This window comes from Euprymna scolopes, chromosome 17 (genome assembly GCF_053919585.1).
Source record: "Euprymna scolopes isolate OS-2025 chromosome 17, ASM5391958v1, whole genome shotgun sequence".
Taxonomy (NCBI): Eukaryota; Metazoa; Mollusca; class Cephalopoda; order Sepiida; family Sepiolidae; genus Euprymna; species Euprymna scolopes.
In genome coordinates this window covers 75708466-75733759 of record NC_136498.1, presented here as the reverse complement: position 1 = coordinate 75733759, position 25294 = coordinate 75708466, and the positions used below count along the sequence as shown (strand labels likewise).

Sequence of the window (25294 nt, the reverse complement as noted above, 5' to 3'; positions counted from 1 at the left end):
GATAGTTAACTCGTTCGCATGTACTTTTTAATCCGAGAGCGTCCATGGCATTTCATAATATTTTTTTGATCGAACTATCTTTGACAAGATAATTCCAACTTAATCTGTTTAAATAACTGAATTTTACGACTGGACAATCAATCTGTTCGTTGTTTCGCTAGTGTACTCTGTGATTTGAAAATTGAATGTCCATGTCTTATTTTAAAACTCAATTTCATATTATTTTTCCTCCCGTTTGCTAAACCGGATCTCATTACAGTTCGTGTATAAAGCTGCATTTTTAACGCCACTGTATATTTTTGTTTATTCGTATTTGCGGTTTGCGATGAGTTCATATTTTTATAAAAATAAATAAAAATGGCAAGGCTATAATTGAGGCACAGAAATATGTCTGGTAAACGTACATAATGTTGTTACACTTGGTATTTTATTTTAAGCTTCGTACGGTGATTCCTACTGACATCTAGTAGAAATATGTCACATTTTCGCATAATAAATATTTATCCACGCCATAAACAGAGAATAGATAAACGTCTCTTAAAATAGAGACAGGAGAGACACATAAGATCAGAGTCTCGGAGTTAGAATGTAAGATAAGAATATGTTTGTATTATTGGCACTATCAAGGTTACTATTCTTATCTTGGTGGTTATTGTTGTAACAACGTTTCGGCCTACGCAACCTTCGACCGTATAACATGCATGTTTTCGAAATTGTGAAGCTTTATCTTGAACTCAGGAAAAATTATGGAATTTAAAACTGAACATTTTGTATAGATTGCTGATAAAGATTTCTGCGTTAAAAAGACGTGCGTAAAAAAAATATTAGTCGCATAACATGACACCAAGAGAATAATAGTTATCTATATAATCTAAATTATCAATCAAGTTGTCTTTTATGGAATTACCTCCAGAAAAGGATGTAAGTATATATATATATATATATATAAAATAAATGTAACTATATATATATATATATATATATATATATATATATATATATATAAAATATAAAGGATGTAACTATATAAATTAGATAAATAAAATAAATAAAATAATAAATTACAATGACTTTCATTGAATTCGTTTCAGACAAAACATGGGTGTACGTAGCTAATCATGATAATAAAAGAGAAGAGAAAGATAGAATCAAATAGCGTTTTATGATAGTTAACTCGTTCGCATGTACTTTTTTAATCAGGACAGAACCCCCTATATTCAGCGTCAAATCATTTAGTTCAAATTGGCTGGCTGAAAAGTAAGTCCTTCCTGAACCCAAAAGTGAAAGAAGGGTTTATAAGATTGGCTGACAAAAATAACAATTCTTCATCTGTATAATATAATTACTTTTCGCGCCATAATATAAAAGAATATAACGATAAATGTCCAGTGTGTAAAGTAGCAAATTCTTTGTTCAAGAGTCTTAAAGAAAGAATTTGACGACGTGCACGCCAGATTTTCTTATATCTTCATACTAGCGGGACTTGTGGAAATTCAATAGCCGTATCCTTAATATGTAATATATTGCTGCTGGGCATTGTGGACATTCAGCGTGAATGGGGACCCGCAATATTATTGTAACCCTTTTGTTAAAGCTGTAAAAGTATTTATCTCAGTAATATTTTTTTCGGATATTTTATTGTCCTGGATATCCATCCGGTGAAAACCGCATACCTCATCTGGTATATACATTCGGAAACGAACGAATTGTATATTCTCTTTAAAGAGCTTCAACACATGCTTGAGAACAAAATTTCTGCTAATGATGTTTTGTTGTCTAAGCCTTTGTGTGCGAATCAATAAATTACTGGATAAGACAAGCTTCATGGCTGTATATTTTTCATGGATGTTACTCCACCCTTCTACATACAGCACTTGGTATTTTTAAAAAATTCACCCATCTCATAATAGCTAGGTTCAAGGTCGCTTAACTTCGGTGTTCTAACGGGGACTTGTGCGTCGATATTATTATGTCTTATATGTATGCGCAAGTTTTTTTTTATTTAAATATGTTTTACTTTTGTAAAAAAAGAAAAAAAGAAATCTAATTACATTTTTGTTTTTACTGAATACACGGAAGATCATTGACCCTATTCTGAGTCATGCTATGCCGGAGTTTGTGTTTTTAAGATTAAACATAAAACGCAAACCATCAGCAAAACGTGGCTGGTTTCGGTAATCTTTGACTTTTTGGATAAATACAAAATTCCTATCTAGCGTCATGTTAACAAATCTGTTTATCGTTCAAGGTTATAAACAATGTTCATCATTGGGTCAAGGCAAGCCTTTAGCAACACCATATTTGAACGGCTTAAAAAAGAAGTGTTGGCATTTCAATCTTATAGCTTATGGGTATCTATATACACGGTGCTTGGAAATCGATAATATTAATTGAACATTATGTTCTATATTTTTATTAAAGTGTCAGCACTTATCAAGATTCAAAGTCTACTCGAGGACAAGATACTAATTTAGTATCAGGCAGACGGTAGGAAAATATCGTGATGATTGGTAATAATGATGCTGATTAAACAAAATCTGATTATTTAAGAAGGCGACTCAAAAAGAATTCGCTTACATTGGACTTGAAAACGGCCATGCTGTGGTTAGCTGGGAAGCAGTCCGTAGTTTTTTGTTTCACAGATGGGTAGTTTTAAGGAATAAACTTTGCCCATGGAAGTTAGTTTTGGCAGGTATACTTCCTCCCTTTACTATACCCCCTTCTCGAAACACCTACTGCTCACATTCACAAAGTAAACACCCCCTTTTTTCCAGAACGTTAACCACACCCAAATATCTTATGACACTAATGTAATTTTGACTTCCGTTTTATATCGATTCTATTATTGGTCTGATGAGGTTTTATCCTTTAAATAGGGTTCCACTGAAACATGTATACACATATGTAACCAATAATGTTTATATAATAAAAAGACTATATATATATATATATATATATATATATATATATATATATATATATATATATAAGTCAGAAACTAGATCCAATATTCGGAACATTTTTTGTTCTTGTGATTGAGGGAGGTAGTGTTTGATCAACACTGCTCGAGAGACATGTTTTGTTTTAGAATCCTCGAAACAGTGTTTCATGATAGACAACTGACAACTTACAACTGATAGAATAACATTAGGACCATAGTGGATTCTAGAAAGCAAATTGATGCAGCGATTGCAGGTTATTGACTTACTGACTAAATAATTTTCCAACGAATGATAAAAAAATATAAAAATTAAATAATAAGTTTCTTATATAGTTTTAAAGGTTACAAAACTAATATAGAGAGAGAGAGAGAGAGAATTAGAGAGAGTATCGGTGATGGTACCCATTTACAATGCCTCCCCACGAGACAGAGTTAGACACCAGGGTCGTTTTTTAACGTGGAGAAAAGGTACAAAAATAAAAAATTGTCTCAGTCGTGAAGGATTTCTCCTCCACTGAAAGAGAACGAGAAATGGAAGTGACGCATCTGAAGAACAGATGGTATTTATTTGCTCCCCCACCGAGCAAATTAGGCAGAAGGCCAATTTGTAATGTGAGGAGTGAAGGGAGGGGGAAGGGAAAAAGGGGACCAGCTCCCGAGAGGTGGGAAATGGGAGCTGGTTAAAGGTCAGGTATGTGGGGTTGCCACCACATCTGGTCTTTGCTTGCAGTATCTGCCGGAACAGATGGTATTTATTTGCTCCCCCACTGAGCAAATTAGGCACAAGGCCGTTTTTAATGTGAGGTTAAAACCAGCTCCCCTAAAAGTAGGCAAAAAGGGGGCACTCTGGTTACCAAAAATAATAATTGTCCCAGTATAGAGGGTTTCCCCTCCATTGACTGGTACAAATTATCTTAAGTGCAGTATCTGCCGGAACAGATGGTGTTTATTTGCTCCCCCACTGAGCAAATTAGGCACAAGGCCGTTTTTAATGTGAGGTAAAAACCAGCTCCCCTAAAAGGGGTCACTCTGGTTACCAAAAATAATAATTGTCCCAGTATAGAGGGTTTCCCCTCCATTGACTGGTACAAATTATCTTAAGTGCAGCATCTGCCGGAACAGATACTACACTTTGATCTTGTCCAAAAGACAGATGGTATTTTTCTTGTAAATGTTTTACGGGGAGAAACCATAGATTGGAGTTCAGCAATAAGGCACTTCCGCATAAACATACATTCGGACACGTTTTGTTTTCGTGTTATAGACCATTAGAACAAGTAGTAATCAATAATATTGATTGTAAATAACCAACACAAACAATGCGTGTTATAGTTCAGTATTATTTTCACATCATGAAATAGATAAACCCAATCCATATGATAGGATTGCGGGTAATATATTGTCACATTCACTAATAAAATCATGAAAAAAAATTACACTAGGAAGATATAAAACCTTGGAGCTGTGATTTCGGAGTTATCAATGGGCAAAGACTCTTTTGATAATCGACATGAAGTGTTGACAGCAGCTTGAATATTGTTAAATATAACCATAGAAACCAAAGAAATGCTATTATTGTTTATTAATTATAACAATGATAGCAAAAATGTTTCATATAGGCAACCATTGCTTAAACACACAAGTTCAAAGAACGGTAACCGGAAATTTACAAAAAGAAAAAATAAAATAAAACGAAAAATGCTGAAAATGACATGGTAATATATATCGTCTGCTATTTATGGTTGCTTTTTTTTAAGTTCATATTTTGGAAAAAAATCATTTGTTAATTTTCATTAGTTTTATTTTACTTTTGTGTCTACATTTTAGTGAACTCTTTTTAAATAAATATTGGACTGCAAACCAAGTGTTGCATCTGTTCTAATATTAAACTTCACCTTTTCTGCTCGACTACAGAATTGTGATTTTAAATCTAATATTTAAAAGAAATTATTGTGGTCTTTTTAAATAAGCAAATTTTGTCAATTTACAACCATCGTTCCCGATTGCCAGGCACTGTCCACTTGACACACTCATTAAATTCTATCATCGAGTCGACCTCGGCTCATATAATTAGTGACTCAGTATTACATTATCTATCTATCTATCTATCTATCTATCTATCTATCTATCTATCTATCTATTTACTTCTCTATATATAGAGAAAGAGATAGGAAGAGAGGAGCAGGAGAGACGAACTAGATGTCAATCTAACAATTACAAAATATATTGTTTATAAACAAGGAACACAAAATAGAGTATATTATTTTCTTATTCCATGGAGTTTCAAATATTTTTCTTTTCCAGAATAAAAAAAAACAAAGATTTTTTTTTTGTAGACTTGCTATAACGAAGCTGGTTAGCGCAAACAAATAAAAGCTGCAAAGTTCGAAAGGGAGTAATGTTCGAGAAAGTATAAATATGTAAAAAATGATGTCCAATAATTAGGATGTAGTAAAATAATAACAAGATCCAACCAGTAATGTTGGTTGAAAATTAATAAAATCCGTAAATTTATAGTGCTGGTATAGATACATGCACTGACTTGATGTAAAACTATTCAGATTGGGTGGATCTATTGTTCTTGAAAGGGTTAGGTTAGAAATCTTACTGCAAACTAGAATAGTATGGATAATGATAATTTAATATGGAATTGTACATTTGTACAAAGTTTAGGAATAAAGAAAATTTGGTTTGGCGTTTATATCGAGAGGGATATATATATATATATATATATATATATATACAGGGTGACCCAAAATTAAAGGCCCCCAACTCTAATTAGGCCCCGTTTCTTAGTGTTTTGTTTGAATTAAATGAAACTTGGTCATAACTAGTTTATTATATTCAAAACATCACATCAAAACACTTGGGTCTTTGGTCTTTTTTTCTCCGTTCTACAGCGTATGTTCCAGATGTCCTCCATTTAGCTTTTTTTTTTTTTTGGTCACCCTGTATATATATATATATATATATATATATATATATATATATATATATATATATATATAGGGTGTCTGTCCACAAAGTCTGACTACATAAATCCCTCGATACAGTTTTGCGAAAGTGAGGGCGAAAGCGGTCAGTTGACTCCCCCTCCTGTTTTCTCTTTTCCTCTTCACGCCTTTTACTTTATTTTAAAGTGTTTTGTAATCATGAATTATATAAGTCTTCCCTTCATAATTTCGATATATATATATATATATATACATATATATATATATATATATATATATATATATATATATATATTGTTGAATTTTTACTTATTTTTTTATTAGCGATGCCGTACTAATTTCTTTCTCTTTCGTTCCCTGAGCGTTTATTATAAGAAAGGAGTTATTTGCCCTTTGTTTACATTCCCCCCCACACATTTTTTATGACGTATTACTTTTTTATTTTTTAAAAGATTCCATGAACAAAGCTTCTTTCTTAGAACTGCACGCCAGTGAAACTCTCTACCGCTTGCCTGTTTCCCACCTGACTGCAACTTTGGCGTCTTCAAGTCCAACATAAACAAACTCCTGACAAATCGCCCCCTTAAGTAAGACACTCTATCAAACCCCCAAATACTAAAGATTACTACAATACTATCTCATGGATTACTGTACACACAATAACCCTTATCCCTGAGTGGCTTTCGGGCCTTGATAAGTGGTGACCCCCATGTAAAAAAAAAATTATTACGTGCATAAAAGTAAGTCATCTATATACTTTTATGCACGTAATAATTATTATTAATAATAATATATATATATATATATATATATATATATATATATATATATATATGTATATTTACCGGTGGTGAAAAAACCGGACTAGAGTGCTCAATGTGTAGTCAGAGCAGTATATATGAAATTTATTACTGTGAGTCCAGAATGAGTTTACAAATTGTTTCAGCTAGAGGAAAATCCTCAAAGAGGAAAAATCCAACTAGCATCGTCAGAATTCATAGATGGACTCTATGAATTCTGACGATGCTAGTTGGATTTTTCCTCTTTGAGGATTTTCCTCTAGCTGAAACAATTTGTAAACTCATTCTGGACTCACAGTAATAAATTTCATATATATATATATATATATATATGAGATAGAGAGGGGGTAATGGTTTTCTACATATTTCCCAAATGAGTCAGCGAGTATTCTAGTCAGTTGAATCAATCGAACTACACACGAATTGCACCAACATCGTTCACTACTTTTGGTGTCTCATGCATGTTCTGTGTATCTGTATAATGTGTATGTCTGTACATTTGTGTATGTCTTTTGACAATATCAGTTACTGCTTCATTGTATTATGATATTATCTTTACTGCATGGCATGACTCTGGAGAAACTTACTTAGAATTTTGGCATGAAGGAGTTGAGTAAATATTACTATAAATAGTATTCTAAATATACTCTTCTAAAAATTCATAATAAGATGTTTTTGTTGAAAAGACTTCTTTTCAACTGACATGGTTAAGATATATAATAACTTATTAAACTGAAAACAATTTTTAAAGGCTTTATGTAAACCAATTTTTATGGCTTTATGTAAACCATTTTAATGGCTTTATGTAAATGCGTTTGTTCATACTTCGTCGCTAATGATAAGTACATATAAAGACAGCCGAAACTTAAAAAATGTTAATGATAACAACAATAATCAGAAGAAAACATCTTATTATTTTGGTGCAAAAATAATGTCGTTTTTATCATATATATATATATATATATATATATATATATATATATATATATATATATATATATATATATATACGTCAAAAACGACATTATTTTTACACCAGCCTAATATATGAATACTTATTTGAAAATTCATTCACTGTTAAATGCTATTCATTTCTTCTAACTCATCCGAAATAGAAATTTTCCCCTTATGAGTTCTAGAACAAACAGCTGATTTGTGGGTATCTAATTCTGCAGCTGGATCTCATGAATTTGTAAAAGGGATTAAAATACGAGAAATTTAGACGTGCAACACAATACAGTGTGGGATTTATTTGCTCCCCACAGCGGCAACACGCGGAAAAATGTCAGATTGGAAAAACCATCTCCAGTGAGAATGCGCTCTATAGTCAGCTAGAAGAATAGTTAAGAATAGGCCCGTCAGCATTTCTCGGTAAGGGAGCCTTGAACGATCGGCGATAATCTAACCCCACTCTTAAAAGAAAAAGCCACTACTAGCGTGTTTGTACAACTTAGAATCGAATAATGACGCAATCTGACAAAAGAAAACGCCGCTTACCACATCAGCAGCTAGTATTAAAAACAAAAAAAAAATACAGTGAGCCATTTATTCCGAATGCCGGTAAACAGGGCACAGGGACAGACAGACGAGAGAATAATTGATATAACCTAGGACATTTGATTATCCCTAACCGGACGACAATTCGCCCGTTCCAAAGGATATTGGAGAATATTAAATAGTCAGTAAAAAAATAACACACACAAAGAAAAACAAAAAAAAAACAAAACAATATAGATAGTGATAAACTCCTCATCTCAAGAAATTCAGACAAAAATGTAAGTACTTTTTCTCTCTTGAGAGTCTCAGACGTCGACTCCGTCTGCTACAAATGGTTTCAACGATTTTCTGATTTTTCTTTAGATCGGCCATTCCTTCTACAAACGCAGGAAAAGGAGGCAGGAATCAATCACTGAGCACTACTTACTTCAAAACAAAGGTAACATGAAAACATGGCGGACAAGAAGGATCCCCATGACCATTTGAACTACTTGGTTGTATTGCTATTTTGCTCTTTTGGGATCACGGGCAATTTCAGTTGCTTTGGATCACGGGCAACTTGGGTTGCTTTGCTAACTAACCAACAACTAATTCGATTTTATGTTTTTCGTTCATCCTGAAAAGCGTTAAACGGAATATCATTTTTATGTTCTTTATGTTTTTTTGTTCATTTTCAATGCATGGCCAGAAATGTTATAATAAGTGGTGGTTATCTTTGTTGATTTTTCGGACGAGGGATTAACAGACAGAAGGGGTAAGGCTTCTGTTTTCAGGTAACAAAGCGTGTATAAACCATTATACACTCTGCCGTCAGGAACGTAGATTTTGAAACTTCTGTTGGTAAAATTACTAAGACGCTGCTTTTAATTTATATAGGTGTCTTAATCAAAACAGTAGTAACAAGAACTAAATGAGATGTTCATATTACTTGCGTGCACCAATTACGAGTAGAATATTGCGCTCGATATTATGCCCCAAAAAGTCTTTAACATATTAAAAGAAAACTAAAATATGGGAAATAGTTATCAGTTGATATTTAATACATATTGTTAAACTTTCACAAAACTCGGAGGTATCTGAATTTTTACGAAGGATTTCCAGCCCTCTTTATGTATTTTGCTAAAATTAAACTAACAGTGATTCACATATGACTACGCATTCATTTCAGCTAAGTTTCAGAATTCAAAATTATTAAGTACATAGTTTAGGAATAAATCCTATGCATATAGATGTAAAAAATTATATATATATATATATATATATATATATATATATATAGTCACTCCTACACTGACGATTGTGTAGGCATGTCTACAAAGAATAATTATTATTTAATTATAATTATCAAGCCCCTTTAAAATACTTAAGGATAGGCACGGTTTGCGGAATAATAACTAAAAGCAGTCAAGTAGCGTTTATGCAATGTTTACGACTTCCGCTCGTTCGTACACTGTAGATAGTCTAATATATTAGACCGAATTCAACGTTTAATAGTTAATAATTTCCTACATTCCCGTAGCAATTGTTTGGTGGTCCCGAGGTAAAGGTTTAGCAAATGGAGTGAAAGGTGGCTTCGTAGCTGGGTTCGAATCTCATGACCAGCAGGAATTTTCAGCCCTACATCAATGATTGCATAAGCATGAAACATTAGTGCCTGTAAATATAAAGAATATATATATATATATATATATATATATATATATAACTTCTTATAAATAGACATGAACACATCTAAAACGCTACAAAATAAAGATAAAACCTCCAGATACAGTGTTGAGTCACATAAATGGAACTGCTTTCTGCGTGACGTATTTTTATTTTATTTGAGAGCTGATCGTTGACAGATTGTAAAAGCACTGATAAAACATGTGTCTTTGACTGACGCCTTAGCTTTCTGGAAACGCATTTAGTCTAAAAAGCAAGCAAACCCGTGTGTTTCTCTTTCAGAATTGGGCGTGAATACCATTCATTGAATGACGCATTCCTGATATTAGCCCGTCAAGTTAAAACACACTTTCCTTGCGACAAAATAGTCAGATTTTCTTGAAACTATCAGTTCTTTCGGATGCAATTACTGATTTGTGATGTGATAGGCCCATAGAGATCAGCAGATTCAATCCTGACAATAGAAAATAGAAGCCATAAAAAGGGACATAAAACGGGCCCTTTTGCTTATCTTTGATTTGAGTGATTACCTTTGTTATTTTTTTCCACAAACTTATCATTTATTTTTATCAATGAACAATGCGACTTTTTACATCTTACTAATCTACAAGAATTTATTCATCCTAATCCAACATTTTTGAAGGACTATATATATACTTTCGTATAAATAATTGAATTTATTAAAAAAAAGTATCGCTAACAAAAACAAATAAAAACATCTACATAAAAAGCAATACATTTTGAGATGGCCGCGTGATAGAGGTTTAGACTTCTAATCATGGGGTCCTGATTTCGAATCTCGGTACATTCAGCCACTGGTGAGTCGTAGACGACGAAATACGTATCAGCGGATAATTATATTTAAAAAATAATAAATATATATGCCGCTCCCCATTTAGGGGGTACCCAATTGGTCAAAGGGGAAATTATTCCCAATTCGCATTTAGGTAAAAATGCACTTTCGTAGAAATAATTGAATTCACTAAAAAAATGTATCGCTAACAAAAATAAATAAAATCATCTACATAAAAACGCGATACATTTCGTAGTCGGGCGAGTTGGCCGCGTGGTAGAGGCTTCTAATCATGGGGTCCTGATTTCGAATCTCGCTGGATTCAGCCACTGATGAGTCGTAGACGACGAAACACGTGTCAGCGGATAATTATATTTTGAAATAATATATATATATATATGTCGCTTCCCATTTAGGGGGTACCAAATTGGTCGAAGGGAATATTATTCCCAACTCGAATTTAGGTAAGAATGCACTTTCGTATAAATAATTGAATTCATTAAAAAAAAAAGTAGCTAACAAAAACAAATAAAAAACATGTTCTCGTAAGAGTATATATGTTATAGATCTGTTTCGTTAACAATCTTCAACAAACAGTAAAAGTATATTATCACTGTATTTTTAAATGTAGCAAATTCTTCAGACAATTCTACGAAGAACAAAATGTATCCAAACACAATCTTTATAAAAAAAAAGCCAAAAGCTTCCATCTGATGTCGAGAGTGCAGTTATCGCTACTGAATTTTATTTTTTAATTTTTTTGTTTTTCATAAACCGATTATTATTACTTTGGGGATATTTATAATCGGTAACCCAGTGAGTAACATGGACACATTATCTTTTTTTTAAACTTTACTGTTTAAGATCTGCTTCGTTCGACATTCGTACACGCACCCAAAGAATTTATAAAATAAATTAGATACAAAACGTTTAATAGAATAAACGAATGCGTTACATCAGATTTAACGTATCACTAATGATTATGGGAAATGCTTTCTAGGCAAAAGTAAGTTAAATTTTTGTACGTCTCACCATTTCGAAGCGTGCCACCAACATAGTAATATCTCCCAAGAGAAAGAAAAAGAAACAGTAAAATTCAAAACTAATGCTATAGTTATTGCTTATACTCATCAGAGAGGTTGATCTGTTTATTTCAAATGTTTGGCAGTTTGGAAATAGCGTGTGTTTTTGCCTGATACTAAATTTGTGATTATCATCTAAGGTTAAAAGTTAAATTTGCCTCGTCCATGCCATTTTGTTCAAAGGTATAAAATCTGACATTGGTACTATCCAAACTAAAAGATGGCGGCTGTATTTAGATCCGTGCGTTTGGAACTGTGAAAGAGAGGGGAATCTATTACTTAATGATAAGAAGCTAAACACTCTCTTGCCACGAGATTTCTTCTCTGCAGAATAAAACCTTGTCGTCTTAAATGTCAACACATACTTACTGAGTCTTTCTCTTAAATAATTACAGTTTGTCCTTTTCATGTAATGCTTTGAAGCCATTCATCGTATTATTTATCATCTAACTGACAACCCCATTAATCATTATGATCAAATAGCTATTGGTCTTGCTGACTCATTGGTATATAAAACGAATGCAAGCGCTTCAAGTTGAGATCGAAAGCCGGTCGTTTTTCGATAGTTTGCCTTTTGTCTACTTTGTCTTCGATACACACACACACAACTAAATGTTATTGTCAATAGAAACATTATCAATAATCGAAGAGTGCTCTATTCGTTTTTCATTATCGCTAAAGACAGTTGGCAATTTTATTTCTCACAATGCTCAACTCATAAATGGTATTTATTATTATTAAATTAATAGCGTATTTTTAATCGGTCATAAGTTTGGTTTCACATCTTACGCTATCGTCTTATGATTCAAACACGATCTTTTGTGCGATTTAATATATCTACTCTGTAGACATTTGCTACAGAGCAGTGAATGGTATTCATTTTCACATTATGTTTTTATTCTTTAAAAATCACTTTCCGTTTTGTTCATGTATGTTTGTCCTTGTATTCATTTTCTGTTTCATACTATTCTTTATAATTTTTATTAACTCATTAATCCGCGTGGCCTGTTACTATTTTTTGGGTGTATGGCTGATCAGATTCTGTGGATTTATTTCACTTTCATTGTTCAATTTCTTATATTACCGGATAATAAGTACAAACTTTATTTAATTACTTTTGTTTTATATATTAACTGTTTATTTACTAATGTGCAATTATTTTCGGCAGTTCTGTAAAGAGTGTTCTGTAGTAAATGACTGCAGAATACGTATGTGAAACCGGAAGTATACAAAGTAACTACAAGATCGTGTCCGCGTCGTCTAAAGCAAGTATTCATAACCGACGAAAAACGTGGAATTTATTTAATTCTTCTAAAACACTGTCTGAGAACTACGGAGAACTGTATATACATGTGAATTTGTAATGTCGCACTGGCATTTAAAGTCAATACACGCAGTTATCGGTATATATATATATATATATATATATATATATATATATATATATATATATATATATGTGTGTGTGTGTGTGGGGGGTGTACATATAAAATAATGTGGAATTTATATAAGTATATTTTATATTTCGTCTTTTAAAAAGTAAAAAAACAAACAATGTCTACTGTATTGTTTTTAACACTTAAACATACTATTATTGGCATAGAAAAATTCCCCATCAATATCCGAAAAATAAGTGTTCATATTAAATTAATTATTTCCATCATATCTTAAAATATGACAACGGAGGTTTTAAAATAAAAGAAATGAATCCGTTGTCGTTTCTGTTTAAGCTTTCGTGGAAACATGGGCAAACCTCGAACATTTAACATAAACTCTTGTCAACAATCACAATTTTGCAACATTGTATATTTAACACATAATGTTATCTGCGGATGTATATTTTTCGATACGCTTGTGTTTCCCTTCAACTGCACACTCTTAATGTCATCAATCGCGTCAGATATGTAATGCGGTGCTTATCAACTAAATGACAAATTCTTTGGTTATAAAAGCAATCGCTTTTTTTGACAAATTGATGTCTGACTTAAAGTGTGAGAGAGAATAGGTGGTAGGCAGCAGGCGGAATTCGGTCGACTGAGCGTTTTTCGTTCATCTGATTTAATTTTATTGACTTCTCATAATTAGGGCTGTGACAACATATTCTTTTCATTTTTTTTTACTCTTGAGTATATATCCATTAATATCTTCTGTGTTTTCATATAGACTGATGTGGTTCTCGCTTGATTGACTGTGTCTTACTGTATCGGATATATACTTGAGAGTCAAAATAATTAAAAGAATTTTCTACTCATAGTTTTGTTTCCATTGTTTATTATAAATTCCTTTGTCTAACGTTTACATTTAGTTTTGCATCATCAGCCCAAACTCATGTTTTCTTTTGTTATCCACTAGCTCCCTCCGCTGGTCTGGCATTGCCCCGGAGTTTGATTAGTTGGATTCTCATTTTTGCTTGTTTCGGCGTTGCCCGCCTCTGATTCTTCAATAACAGGTTTATTGGTCATCAGCAAAGTTAAAACTGAATAAAAGCAAAAAGAACAAAAATCAGTTTTTAAAACACGTAAATACAAAATGAAGACGTACAGAGAGGGGGTCTAATAAAACTTAAATATCTATTACAAAAATGAAGATATTTTGAGGAAGAAGCGCAAAAATGCAAATTATGCCAGGTGATAATCGAGTCACGGCAATTAAAGAGTGGCTCACACGTAGTGGAAAGATAAATAAGGAAATAATACAAATAAATAATACTGGCACTGTTTAATTTCATCCTTAGAGAGACAGGAGACAATATTCGTTAGGAAAACTGAAAACGTCCGAATATTTAAAGAGATAGAAAACCTCTCCACGAAGGTCGTAAAGTAAGCCAGTATCTCGCTCATTACGAGTTTGAAAGAAAGAAAACCCCAATTAAGAATAATAAATACTAGAGAATTCAAACTACGTTAGACAGAACAAATACCATCATGAAATTCCTTGCATATTATATCCTAGAAGAATTATGTTTTATCTTGATTTAGGGTTTTGTTTAAAATTACATCCTAGACAGAAAGACGAAGAGACAAATACACCACAAACGTATTGGTATACTTAAACCGAATGAATAATCTTTTTTTTCTCTCTCATATACTTTAATCCCGAAGAATACATTTTAAAATATTAATTAGTTTTAGAATTGAGTTAAAATCGAAAATTATCTACTTAATTTTCTTAATTAGTCGTCATTTGTAATTAACTGAACCAATCACCAATCTCTCTTAGTTATCCGTGTATTACTCCCCCCCCCTCACTCTATGTGGACTCAAACGCTTTCTAATGTGTTAGTGTATTTATGAGTATTTAGAAAAAAAAGTGACCGCCCTTCTTTCAATTTTGCCGGTTAATTAAACATATGTAGACACAACAAACACGTATGTAAATTAAATAGCAACATAATAAGCCGCTATACTTCTATATTACACATAAGGATGGTATAGAAGTAACAAGATATAATGCTTTTAGTTATGCGAAAAACATACGTCAGAATGTATGCATTTTAGACTAAAATCGAAGTAGAATAAAAAGTCCTAGCAGTAGTGACCCAACGGGTTACGGATACGTCTACAATAGCATAGCTATATTGATATATTGCCACCATGAAATAGTTTCTTCTTATCGGACATTTCAATTATTGTTATTAAGGAAAGACTACTCAAACAGATACACATATGGAATCAAGTTTCAAGGAAGAAACGAAGGTCTGGTAAAGAAGACAACGCGAAATATGGACTGTATTACTGATGCCCGCTTGCCTTTTTTGACAGGCACATCGGCCTTTGTTAGGAAAATTTACTTAAAACTACAGCCATGTGGAAAGTGTTTTAAAAGCGTTTATTTTATGAGACATATTTTTAAAAATTGGTAGAAGGAAGTAAAAACAGTAGTTACCGGTACATTAATTGGTCGCTCTTTCCCACCACCCACAATCTCGGAAATTACCAAAATAAAAAAGAAAGAAAAATGGTAATAAACGATTAACACATCTGGAATACTTATATTCTTTAACCGCATGAGCGGGATTTAATCTTCTAGAGCCTCTGCCTTCACCCCTTCCTTATCGACGTAAATTAAGGTTCCTCGCAGAATGGAGCTTAAACTACAACTTTGTCAACAGTAAAGAAAGACCTGCGAAGTTAATGGATAACGCCGGGAACATTTCGGGTATTTAATTCGGTGCAGTTCAATAAATTTAGCAAACGCTACAAGAAGCGTGTTTTTATAAAGAAAGGGTGGTAGTAATTTACGCAAAAGTCGTCAGCACCTGTCAAAATTATACCTCCTAATTGTTGTTTTGTGGACACATTTAATATATTTTCTGGAAGTTTATTCCAAAAATCCCAGGAATCGGATAGAGAAAGCAATCCTTGCCCAGTTCAATTGAAATCGTCAATGTAGCATCGAATATCATTCAAGTTTAGATTTAATTGCTTTGCAATACAACAAAATCTTACACAAGGCCATGAGGAAGAAATACTCTCTCTCTCTCTCTCTCTCTCTCTCTCTCTCTCTCTCTAACAAGGCACGTATGTTGGTTCCTATTTACAATGCCTCCCCACGGGACAGAGTTAGACACCAGGGTAGTTTTTTAACGTGGAGAAAAGGAACAAAAATAAAAATTGTTTCGATCGTGAAGAATTTCTCCTCCACTGACAGAGAACAAGAAATTGAAGTGCAGCATCTGAAGAACAGATACTACACTGTGATCTTTTGGTTACAAAACTAGCCGAGAACCGATATGTAAGCATTTTACGGTAGGGGTGTTTTAATAGATAAGTTCCCTCACCCCTCCAGAAGAAGGACACAATGCCTAGAAGGGCGTACCTTTTAAAAGCGAGCAGATACATCAGCAGCGGATCTCTGTAATGCCAGGCATGTATCCTCGACTTATATGAAAGTAATCAATGATTCCGCCAATCGATATCTATATTATTTGTGGCAATAATAAAGAAAATAGTTTGGATCAGTATAAATGTATTGGCTTATCTATTTACAACAAATGTTTCAGATTGTAATGTCTCCTATCAATTTATTTCGGCCGAATGGACCGGAGGGGATTGCAAATTGCATTGTTATGATGACTGAACTTATGTATTCGTGACTTCAAGTTTCAGCGCTCTGTTGAAGATATTGACGGTGTGAGACTAGGAAAGCAACATCTATTATAAATGTGCGTCAGAAATAGAGATGTCTCATTGAATTGTTGGCAAAAGTGCATTGAGAATGGTGGGGAGTATGTAAAAAAAAAAAAAAATCTGGAATACAAGAAGTCGCTTTTTTGGTACCACTGCCGTCTTTGTAGCTCTTCAACTTTTTTAATAAAAAAAAAAATAGGTGGATTTAATTTTGGAACGACCATCGCCGTCACTTAATGTTCGAATAAACATTATCACTTTTCACTACTGTTGGGTCGATTAATCGGAATATAAATCGGGAATCGAAAAAATCGGAAAATTTTGGGGTATTGGAAATCAGTATGAGAATCGGAAAAATTTGTGCCTATTTTCCGAGTCCAACTACGATTCTTTTAATTGTTTTTTTTATTTGATTTTCATTAAAGAAAAATATTCTACCGCTGATAGTAACACTAAAATAATGAATATATATATATTGATTTAAACCTATTAGTAAAACTAAAATCGATAGATCATCCCCCACAAGTGTATATTTATGTTTAAGAAAATATCTGCACATTTAACATGTGGTTTTACGGTAATCCTGAAAAAAAAAAAATAACAACTTTATAGTTAAATATGTAGAGATTTAGAAAGAATTGAAATCGGAATCGGTAATTGTATCGGAATCGGGAAAAATACTGGAATCGTCCCATCCCTACTTTTCACACACGTTAAAAATAAAGATAAGATCCTCCGATTAGAAAAAAACGAGCAATGGGGATTAATCTTACTTTATTTGATGTTATAATGTTAATAACTCTTACGCGTCTTTTTTTATTTCTTTGAAGATTGTGATGCTGGGTATGGGGCAGCCAAACATTGCCCTGCTTTTTATTGAAACCAACCGAGAGCTCTTTTTAGTATCCTCGTTGTTCCCTTAAGTGCAATTGTCTGGATCTCTTTTGCACTTGGTTCACCAGGAATATTAGTTAGGTAGGACTTCAGGTTCTTCTTCATAAACCCTGTGGCACCTATGATAACTGGTATGATTGATATCTCTCCAGTTTCTTTTCATATCATACATGAGACCTTGGTATTTGGTCTTTTTCTATCACAAGTGAGAGCCAGTGCCAAAGGTGTCTTCATTGTCTAATCATAAACATGTTTTCATTTCCTATCTATTCAAATGTTTTTGTAGCAATCCAACTGTTTGCATCTCTGTATACCTATAATAACCTCAAATCACTTTTATTTAACCGCCAGAGCAATCTTGTTACAGAAGACACGTATATTTGCAATAATGTGTGTTTCATATCTTTGTTTCACGACCACCTGTGTTATAGTAATAACACAAATATGCGCTATTATTGCTAGCATATATTAACTATATATAGAGTTTTCTAATATACGACTGGCTGTTACAATTCTTGTTTACGTATGCTAAACGTATCATATACGACACGATCACGTTGACACACCGGTTCTCGCCAGATCACCGAAGTTAAGCAACGTTGAGACTGGCCAACCAGATGGGTAACCATTTGGAAAGGCAAAGCGCTGTATGTACCGCGAGGTAAAATACCAGGTTGGGAAACTGGCGCGGTCTATCTTTCTTTCGAGGGTAGATGGGACTCTTTTAAGCCGTGGTAGGCACCCCATCTAGTGATGGCGTCATGGTAAAAAATACCCTTGATAGCCCTGGCCAAGCATCAAGTATTCAGCTTCCATCAAGATTTGAATTACGCTACAAAAACCCGTGTAGTGAGTTCAATCTCGGCTGCAGCCGCGTTAGGTGGACGCTGGATACTAACCCCAAAAGGGAAGGGATGATGCCTAGGAGCATGAATCATATTACAACAGAACAGATACTACATTACCCCAAAGGAGGAAGTAATACATGTGATGATGGTCTCATGACAACAAAAGTGGTATTACTCTACTCCCTGAGCTTAGCATTGATAGTATATTAGTCTGAAATATTATAGTAAACTGAATTGTCATTAGGAAGCCTTCTTTCTGCCTCGAAAGACAATGGATACCCCTTGTAAAAGTAGCTGCGTGTGTAATTATTATACAAGAGTTGCGCAATCACCAACCACACCTTTGCTGAATCTGCACTCCTTAAGTATAATGTCAAGGAGAAATGTTATACGATTGGAAACAATGCCGAGATGAGCGGAAAGTACATACAGCAACTGGAATTCCCACAATGGTCAACCATTTTTAGTACTGATCAGGTTCAGCGTTCCTTAACTTCGATGATCTAACGGGAATCTGCGTATCAACGTGATTATGCCGTATATAATTATATTATTGTATGATTGTTTAATCGGGCATTAATAGATCATAGAACAGTACATTAACTGAAGTAATAGTATAATTTCGGATTCAGATAAATACCAAATTTTTCGTTAGTAATAGATAAATTTTACTGATATTTTCCAACAGAACTTTGATATGGATTATACGTTTACTTTGTTTGAATATTCTCGTCTTAGACCTTTATCAGATTGCATTGGAAAACAAACAGATGGGTTTCCCTTTATTAATTTATAGATGACAATATTACAGATTCAAATATATGCGGTATGTTTGCTGATAACAATATCCAAAGAAATAAAGCGATTCAAACACCGCCAAAAGCAAACGTTGAAATAGTATTAGGAAACAAATTATACAGCTCCAATGGGACACGTTAGAGAGAGAGAGAGAGAGAGAGAGAGAGAGAGAGAGAGAGAGAGAGAGATTAAATATAAGTCACCTTGTTATGAGCGATATTATGCGGCACCTGAAGCGGACCGGATTATACATCAATGCATAAAATGTTATGAATATTAATGATATACTTTCGGAGGAAAATGCCATTTGGCAATGTTTGTAATATAAACATGTTTCATCTCTCATTGACTATTCTAAAATTGTTAATTTTAGAATAGATGATGAGAGATGAAACATGTTTATATGGATTGTAGCGTCCCAATTATACTAGTATTGAAAGTCACCATTTTGCCGTATGACATTGTTGTTGACGTCCGTGAAGACAACGCCTTGCCAAGCGTTAAAAAAACACGTACGCAAAGAATAATGTTTTCCAAAAGATTATCCAAAACAATTTTATATTTACTTGGAAATTTCACAGCGGACTCTATCATGTGTAAGATATTGATGTTGGCATTCTGTAGGTGTTAAGCGTCCATGGAGACGCCCTGATATTATTGTAGCTCTTTTGTTAAAACTGAAAAAGTATTTATTTAAGCTAGCAGGGACACTCGGCGTAGCCCGATCGTAAAATACGTTTAAACATATTTTAATTTATGCAAATGTCGTATATATTATTATAGAGTCAATTTCAAGGAATGAATAAACCTGTTATAAAGGACTACAAGTGACACAAGGCTATTTTGCAGAGATAACTAAGACAGATGAAACACACATACTGGTTTAACATATCATCGGAAATACACTCTGCTTCTGACAAAAAAAAAAAAAAAGATTCAAAACCAAGGTTTAGGTTTTTGGCCCTTCTTCGTCATCATGTGCTCCTTTGAAGTCAAAAGATAATATGTCACTCATCAAGGACCCTTCCAAAATTTTAGAGCGTTGTCAGGAACTCTTCCGTGGCTTCTTCTATAATCCATCTGCTGTTGATGAGGTTGTGATTGAAGGTTTACCCCAATTAGAGATAAGGCACTCAATGAATAGCATTCCAACAATGGAGGAAGTGGATAGGACTGTAACGTACTCAAAACTAGAGAAACACCAGTACACATACCTGTGGAGCTCATGAAAACTGTTAACAAGAATGTGCGTCGGGCGACTTTTGACCTTATTGTGCAGAACTGGGGTGAAACCATTCCACAAAACTGGATCAATGGAATTCTGATGTCTCTATATAAGAATAAAGGAGACAAGTCTGTCTTTGACAATCACCGTGGAATTACTCTTCTTTAGTCTTTTGGTAAAGTTCTTGCATGAGTTTTATTAAACTAATTATAGGAGGAAATCTGCTTATTGGTGGTGTTTGAAAGTCAGTGCGGCTTTAGATGAGGAAGATGTTGTGTGGATATGATATTTTCCGCTCGTCAGGTTCAACAGAAATGTATTGAGCAACGAAACATTCGACAGAGTTAATAGAGATTCGGTGTGGAGGGTGCTTTGTAAGCATGGTTGTCCGCAGACATTTGTGCATATGTTTAGGGAATTGCATCAAGATATGAAAGCTAGAGTTGCATTCAATGGTCAGCTCTCAGATGAAATATCTATTGACAATGGTGTTAAATCAAGAAGATATTCTTACTCCGACTCTTTTTTCTATTTTCCGGTTCTGTTGATGTTGATGGTTGTTCAAGTTGTGGCGTAGGTGTCCTATTACACGTCAGGACATGTGGAAAATATTTTAAGCTTAGGAGATTCAATGTAAAATTAAAAGTGTTCCAAGATCTGATCAAGGAACATCTTTATGCAGATGATGCAGACTTTCCCGCTCATACACTGAGTATGACATGCACGTGATTATGGGCAACTTTTCACGAGCCTGTGAGACATTCGGGCTCAAAATCAGCTTGAGGAAAACTAAGGTGATGTTCACGCCTTCCCCTGGAGAGGAGTACATTGAGCCACATATCTTGGTTAATGGTACTAGGCTCGAAGTGGTGGATGTTTTTTTTCTACCTTGGAAGTGTATAATCCAGGGATAGCGTCTTGGATGCCGAGATATAGGTCTGCATTTGGGAAACTGGAGAATAGGGTGTGGAGTTATCGTGAACACACCATTAAGACTCAAGTTGGTTTGTATATAGCGTGTGCAGTCACAGTGCTCCTATATGCTGCAGAAACATGGACGGCCCACCATAGACATATTACGGTTCTAGAACATTTCCATCTTAAGTGTCCGAAAAGAATTTTTAATATCAGATGGCAAATGCACATGCGTGACACAGAGGTACTAGAAAAAGCATGGTGTCTGAACCTTGAAATCATGGTTACCACTGCGTAGTTGCGCTACGCATGTCACATTGGGTGATGATCATCTCCCGAAGCAACTCTTCTATGGAAAACTCGCGAGTGGTAAACGTCCACAACATAAACCCAGAAAAGCTACAAGGATGGCCTCAAAAGCATTCTGATGGGTACAGATATTGATACCGACACATGGAAAAAACTGCGGTTGATCGTGGCGCTTGGTAGAAATTGATAAAAAATGTCTGTGGATCTCTTCAGATTGTCCAGAAAATTCCCAGTGTTTTTAGGCACACGGAGAGTAAATAAAGAGGATTTTTCCTTTCTTAGCAATATTTATCCAATGGTCATTAATTGTGTTTTTTAGAACTTGTAACTTATGGGCAAGTTCTCTAGTAAATACTGCGTTCATTTTTTACTTCAAACTCTCGCTTTCAAACTTGGACGATCTACCACTGGGAGTGCCATCTTCAATAGTGATATTTATTGTTTGGGATTTTTCGAACCACTTCCTACAAGTTGACCCCACTATAATATTGTTAACGTACACTTCATAAGCTTATTTGACAATAGTAGCAGCAGTTTAACCCTTAAAAAAATAGACAGAAAATGGAGCATAACTACCCAAACATATATCTCTCTCTTATATATATATATATATATATATATATATATATATATATATATATATATAATATATATATATATATATAATATATATATATACTTATATATATACATATATACACACACTTATATATACACTTATATATATGCATATATACACACATATATATATGTATACATATATATATATACATATAAGCATATATATACATATATATACCTATATATATGTATATATACGTATGTATATGTCAAAACATTGTTAATTTACTGCCCGCATAGCAGCATCTTACTTGCGCAACGGTTAGAAGCTCCAACTGCCATATGGGCGGTCGGGTTTCGATCCTGGCTTGAGGTAATTGCTTGTCTAGCCGCACTAATAGCTGTAAAACAGCGGAGCAGTACTCTATATGGATACTATATATATATATATATATATATATATATATATATATATATATATAACAAAACATTAAATACAAAAACAATATATATGTGAAATTAAATAGCAAATATAAAAGACAACGTTCTAAACTGTTAATATCGTTAAAAAAAATAACAACAGCAGATCTATTCAAAAGTGATAATGTTGTGCATAAAATTTGATTGGATTTCGTAGATTTTGCTGTATATTTTTTTTTATTTCACCTCATTTTTTCTTTGTTATACTATAAATGCCCGGTGTTTAACAGCTTGAATCCAGTTGTTGAAACCTTGATACATGGAAAAAAAAAAAAAAAAAAGACATGCACTCGAATTAAAATCGCCATTGTTCCTCTTTATTCCATCCTCCTGGTGGGATTAATCTCCCCTTAATGCACCAACATTGTCATGTCTAGTTTGCTGGTTTAGATTATTCCATTGTTTTACTTAGACCATGCAATGTTTTTAAAAGCCCTGAGAAAATATTTGTTTAAAACTCTCATGACATCCTTTATTTCGACATCAAACGCTTGGTTAGCTTGAAAGAAAATGTGATATTTTTGTTGTTATAGCTGAAAGAGCAGAAATGGTTACAATCTATATATTAATACGCTGAGTCATTTCTTGTCCTTACGTACATTATCATCTTTCTTCCTCTCTTCCACCAGATTTATAACGAAATCACCAATCAAATAAACTTTATCAAGTGCGATTCGTCCCACTCAGAAATATGTGCGACGAACTCAGAAACCTATAATATAAATCTCACCTGCCTGTTTAAATGTATGTATATATGTATGTATGTATGTATGTATGTATGTATGGGTCAACGGCCAACTAGCACCGTGTATATTTGTGTGTGTGTATATGTGTATTGGGGTGGAGAGGGATCCCGTAAGCCGTGGAGAAGGCAACCTTTCTAGGAGAAGCAAATCTCTGATTAAAAAAAAACATAAAGCGGAAGACCAGTACCCGCATTAAGCTGGTCTGCAGTTTAATTTGTTGCTGGCTATCTTGCTCTTACTTGTTGCTGGATCTCAACATTTTGAACCGAGAGAGAGACTTAGCTGTCGTACAAAGCTAAGACTCTGTAACATCATATTTGTATAGATACTTCCTCAGACATTTGGGCTCATGGATTTTAAATGTCTGAGGGAGTGGCACTCGTCTGACAAGACGTTGCAATCATCATGTATGTATGTATGTATGCCTAAAACGTTCGACGCAGGCGACGGATTTTCACAAGATTGGTATCGTTTTGAAGCTCGAACCTTCGGACGACAAATATAAAAAAATGTCTAAAAACATTGATTCCTTCATTCTCAACTGGGCACTGTTCTATAGGGCGGGATCGCTTTTTTTCTTTGGTATTTTAATTCAAACTTTCGCCACTTCCGGTTTGGCGATGGACGCAACGGTAAAGACGTCACGTTTTTTTTTCACGTTCTTTTCTTTCTTCGAGGTACGGATTCGAGCCTGCCTGCCTACTACCACTTTTTTTTTGTTGTTGCTCAACACACGCCTTCAAAACCCGGGCAACGCTGGTCACCCAGGCTAGTCATTACTAAAATTTAAACGGAACACTTTCTTTATTTCCACGGGAGTAGATTGTTCTCGATCTGCTAGCCATAACGGAATAGAAATCTTAGTAATTTATAACTGCATCCCTACTATCGCCTGCACTGATGATTGAACCTTTCACTCCCAGAAGACTTAACGTAGAACTGATCATTGCTAAGCACGTATATTGCGCCATGGAGTGCACCTAAAGAAGATCTGGCGTTACATTGGCAACATGTGGGCTGGTGCATCTATAAATCGTCTCTCCCTTTTAGACAGGGTCAAAAAAAGAAAGACTCCAACTTAATAAATCCCGCACTATCAACAAAGGCCCAACCTCTGTCCAATCGCCACAATATTGCGTCTCTGTACCTGTTTTACAAGTACTTTAATGGAATATATTCTGAAGAACTCATAGCAATTGTGTTCCCTCGACGTAGATACTCCCGACTTACCTTACAAGCAACAAAATAACACCTCTTCATTGTTGATGTCTCTAGATGCTGGAAAGCTTTCTACTTTAATATTCTTTTACATTGAAGTGCTTGGAATTCCCTGCCTGTTGCCTTTTTCTCTGACTGTACTTACATGTAAAAATTCAAATGTAATGACAACAGTTATTTCGCTGCTCAACTCCCTAGATAGTGTCCTTGTAGGCATGCTCCCCCCCCCAAATAGTAGACTCTTACATTCAAGTGACAATAAGTCTTTTCGGAGTAAATGACGGTTACAAGATTACAAATCGCCCGATCAGCAAATATATTGATCAGTTATATTGTTAACTGCAAATATTCGATCAGCAAATATATTGATTAGTTATATTGTTAACTGCAAATATTCCGATTTAACTATTTAAAAATAATTTGTTCCAAAATCAAGCTC

At 34.1% G+C, this 25294-nt stretch overlaps 1 protein-coding gene across 7 annotated transcripts in view; it reads left to right on the top strand.

Moving 5' to 3' along the window:
- Positions 1–25294, top strand: part of LOC145296805 (uncharacterized) — a 432324-nt gene that overhangs the window by 393752 nt on the left and 13278 nt on the right. For 5 of the 7 annotated variants that reach the window (XM_080142884.1, XM_080142886.1, XM_080142881.1 and 2 more), the window contains one exon: positions 8556–8631. The exons of the other annotated variants lie outside the window; for them this stretch is intronic. In XM_080142884.1, coding sequence (XP_079999010.1) covers positions 8556–8631 — 76 coding nt within the window. The remainder of the gene's footprint in view (positions 1–8555; positions 8632–25294) is intronic. 7 annotated transcript variants of the gene reach the window in all.